The sequence below is a fragment of the Triticum dicoccoides genome, chromosome 5B (assembly GCF_002162155.2).
Source record: "Triticum dicoccoides isolate Atlit2015 ecotype Zavitan chromosome 5B, WEW_v2.0, whole genome shotgun sequence".
NCBI lineage: Eukaryota > Viridiplantae > Streptophyta > Magnoliopsida > Poales > Poaceae > Triticum > Triticum dicoccoides.
The window spans coordinates 665,714,858-665,719,258 of NC_041389.1; the positions used below are offsets into that span (position 1 = coordinate 665,714,858).

At 52.0% G+C, this 4,401-nt stretch overlaps 1 protein-coding gene across 1 annotated transcript; it reads left to right on the forward strand.

Annotated features, from left to right (window-relative positions):
* Positions 1-355: 355 nt before the first annotated feature.
* LOC119306565 (exopolygalacturonase-like) lies at positions 356-2,347 on the forward strand. Its single transcript, XM_037582748.1, has 4 exons — positions 356-741; positions 830-1,003; positions 1,091-1,267; positions 1,353-2,347. The coding sequence occupies exons 1-4, from the start codon at positions 595-597 to the stop codon at positions 2,088-2,090; spliced, it is 1,236 nt and encodes a 411-aa protein (XP_037438645.1). The 5' UTR covers positions 356-594; the 3' UTR covers positions 2,091-2,347.
* Positions 2,348-4,401: the final 2,054 nt, after the last annotated feature.

Sequence of the window (4,401 nt, forward strand, 5' to 3'; positions counted from 1 at the left end):
ATGATACACCATCTAGGCGTATTCGAGAAAAAAAAAAGTTTTCCCCGCCAGATGCGGGAGTGGTACACAGGAGCTCAGTGATTCGTCCGGACAGGAGTTGGCCACTCACATCGATCGAGTTTGACCGCCGTCTAGAGCAGAAGTAGTGGGGTGCGCCACATCGTCTAAGGACATGGATCGACGCATGCGGCGGTTGCCCAGTCGCCCAGCCCAGCCCAGCCATCGCCTCTGCTCCACACAAGTGCCGCCGCGCGAAGAGCTCCAAATCCTCCAAATTTAGACACCACCCAAACCCTATAAGAGTTGATCCGCCATGCATGCTCCGATTGGTTCTTGTTGAGGTGATCACAGCGCGCGCACTCGATCTCAGTGTGGATCGATCGGCCGCCACGCATGTGCTCTGGCTGACTGAGTGAGTGACCGCGGAGGATCGCCGGATGCATGCGCGGAGAAGAAGAATAAAGGATCGGTCGTGAGGAAGAGGAAGCGGAAAGGAAGGGATATTAATTGCTGCCGATCGAGGATTTTTATGCGCTTCTACTGCTAGCTGCGGTCGCCGGTGAGGAGCTAGCTAGGTAATCAAGTCGATCGATCATGGAGGCGCGGCCGCCGGTGTTGGCCATTGTCGTCGTCGCGCTCTGCGTTGTATCCCTCTGCGGCGGTGTGGCCCACGGCACGGCGGTCACCTACAACGTCAAGAACTACGGCGCTAAAGGCAACGGCGCCACCGACGACACCAAGGTACGCATCTCAGGCCGGATCTCGCCGCGCTCGCTCGCTCGCTCGTTGATATGATCTGTTTGTGATCGCCGCGCTTGCATGCATGCAGGCGCTAATGGCGGCGTGGAAGGTGGCGTGCGCGGCGGCCGGCGCGGTGACACTGCAGGTCCCGGCGGGGGTATACTACATGGGCCCGGCGCAGTTCCACGGCCCCTGCAAGGCCTCCTCCCTCACCTTCTTGCTCCAGGCAAGCAAGCATGCACCATGCAGTTGTGTTGGCGGCGTACGTCGTGCGCGCGCGCGTGCGTGCCTGCGGTTAGCACATTGCACGTACGACGGGGACTCATTTTGTGTGCGTGCGTGGGTGCAGGGGACGCTGAAGGCGGCGACGGATCTGAGCCGCTTCGGCAACGACTGGATCGAGTTCGGGTGGGTGAAGGGCCTCATCGTCGCCGGCCAGAACGGCGCCGCCATCGACGGCCAGGGCGCCGCCTCCTGGCCCTTCAACAAGTGCCCCATCCGGAAGGACTGCAAGGTCCTCCCCACCGTGAGTACCCGTCCCCATCTCTCCTCTCCGGTCACGAGCGGCGGCCGGCACGGCGCTGACCGTAAAGAAATGTGGCGTGGTGCAGAGCGTGCTGTTCGTGAACAACGAGAACACGGTGGTGAAGGACATCTCGTCGGTGAACAGCAAGTTCTTCCACTTCGCGCTGCTGCAGAACAAGAACACCCAGATGATCAACCTGCGGATCAACGCACCGGGGACCAGCCCCAACACGGACGGCGTCCACATCGAGCGCTGCTCCGGGGTGACCATCGTCGACACCAAGATCAGCACCGGCGACGACTGCATCTCCATCGGCCAGGGGAACGACAACATCGACATCCAGCGCGTGACCTGCGGACCGGGCCACGGCATGAGCGTGGGCAGCCTGGGGCGGTACGTCGGGGAGGGGGACGTGACCCGCGTGCACGTCAAGGACATGACCTTCGAGGGCACCATGAACGGGGTGCGGATCAAGACGTGGGAGAACTCGCCCACTAAGAGCCTGGCGGCGCACATGGTGTTCGAGAGCCTGGTGATGAAGGACGTGCAGAACCCGGTGATCATCGACCAGAAGTACTGCCCCTACTACAACTGCGAGCACAAGTACGTGTCCGGGGTCACCATCAAGAACGTCACCTTCAAGAACATCAAGGGCACCTCGTCGCTGCCCGTCGCCGTGCTTCTCCGCTGCGGCATGCCGTGCCAGGGCGTCGTGCTCCAGGACCTCGACCTCAAGTTCAAGGGCGCCGGCACCACATCGTCCAAGTGCGAGAACGCCAAGGCAAAGTACGTCGGCTACATGTACCCAAAGCCGTGCGTATAGACATACTACGACGGCCATTTTTATGCTCGATCTTCTTCTTCCTCCTCCTCCTTCTTCTTCTTCTTCTAGTTTTGATTGGTTGATGTTTTCTAGACGATTTTGTTGTTTCTTGTTGCTGCTTAGAAGATTTCGTTTTCTTTTTGTTTGTTTGTGTGGGGGCATAAGGGAGATGCCGATTGCTGGCCTCTGAGTAAGTAGTAGTAGCAAACTCTGTACATTTTGAGAAGAATAATACTACTCGGCTCTGACTAGGATTATACCCGTGCCTAGCCTAGCTAGTTCATCCAGGAGATAAACGCACCATTCGTCACTGAACTCTCACGAGATGAGCACTTCTCACAAAATGTGATGAACCGGTCACGTTGTTTTCTTTCGTGAGCTATCGAGTCACTCCGCCGCTTCGAACCATAATAGGGTCGACCTGGCGTGCTGACTAAACCCGGGCCCCACAGTCGTTGCATTTGGCCTTCACTTTTATGCAACGTGGCCCTTCAGTTTTATTTAGGGTTGCAAATCAACATTTCAGGTAAAATCCCCAATTCTACTAGCCCTAAATCCCTAGCTCTCGCTCACTCTCACCCAACTCCGTGGCTCAAACCGACCCCACTGTCACCTAGCTTGAGATGGAGGGAGAGAGTTGGCGGCCGGAAAATAGGGAGGGGTGCATCTTCTTCCCAGCGGAGATCCGGCAGCACGGCGAACCGGGGTAGCAACCAAAGGTGGATCGTTGCGTTCTCCAGCGCACGACAGACATGTACCAGCTGGAGGAGAAGCTATGCGGCCATGTGCTGCTAGGTACAGTGCAAGACGATCGGCCTCCCACTAGTGCAGAACCGGGCAATAGCACCGGTTCGTAAGGCCCTTTAGTGCCGGTTCCATAACCGGCACTAAAGTGTGGGCACTAAAGCCCCCCCCCCCCCTTTAGTACCGGTTCAGCACGAACCGGTGCTAAAGGGAAACCACGTGGCACGAGCCAGCTCCAGGGGCCTGGAGCCCTTTAGTACTGGTTGGTAAGACCAACCGGTACTATAAGGTTTGGGGGGTTTTAGTTTTATGTTTTTTTTCATTTAATTTTGTGTTTCCATTTTAATTTTTTTTCGTTTGCTGGTATTTTACGATACTACACATTGTACACGTTATATATATATATATATATATATATATATATATATATATATATATATATATATATATATAATTTCTAGTAGAACCAATCATGCATATATATATCATCAATGTCTCACAAACCATCATATTAATTAGTTCACACATACACACATGTATAGCTATATACAATTTCTCCTACATATGCATGTTGCCTTCGGAGCCAGTGGCATTATAGCCTAATTGGTGCCTTCGGAGCACGATGACAATTGGAAGTGGTTTTCATAGGGGCGGTAGCGGGTAATAGTATTCTTCCTTCGGATTTATGACCTGGTCGAGCAAAAAATCCCGCTATTTCCTCTTGAAGTGCTTCTACGCGCTCCGTTTCTAGGAGCTTCGCCCGCACCTCTCTGAACTGTTAAGAAGGAGATCAATATGCATGTGTATTAGTTGTATGACTAGATATCGATAATGGTGTAAAAATTGTGAATAGTGTTTTGACAAGCGTACCCATTCCTGTCTTTAAGATCTGCTCTTTTCGGACGCCATCATGCGAATGTTCTCGCAAACACAGAATGCACACAGATCAGTCCCCTGCGCCTGCTTCAGGGCCTTTACGAGAATGAAATTTGATCAGATAATAATTAATCAAGCATGATAATTAAAGAGATGGCAGCTAGCTAGCTAGCTAGTACTACTTAATTACTTACCTTGGGTCTTCCCCATTTAAGCTTTTCTTTCCACTCGCCGTCCGTGACCCAGATGAACCTTGCCCAAGCCCTGCCCGCCGAAAAAGAAAATGAATAAAGGGGTTTTTAAATAGTTCATATCATGAAATGACGAACTAAATAGGCCGAGATATATAGTTAATAATGATTGAAATTACCTGTTGACTATCCCAAACAAGATGTTATAGTCAGTTTTTTCTTTGAGTAGTGAGTCCAGTATTTCAACTGTTCCGGCGTCAACTTTAATGATACACAAGACCCAGTGATATCTGCATGCACACACGTTTGCATGTCTTAATTAAGCGGGCATATGTAAGCAAAAACATGTAGCTAGCTAGTAGGCAAAAACAAAGAATTTGTAGTACAAGACAGTGTGACTCACTGGAAGTTGTAAGGAAGTAGTATATCTTCATTGTATTTGAGGCGCTTCAAGAACTCTAGCATGCTGTCCTCTACGGCCTTTTGATGACGTTCATCTA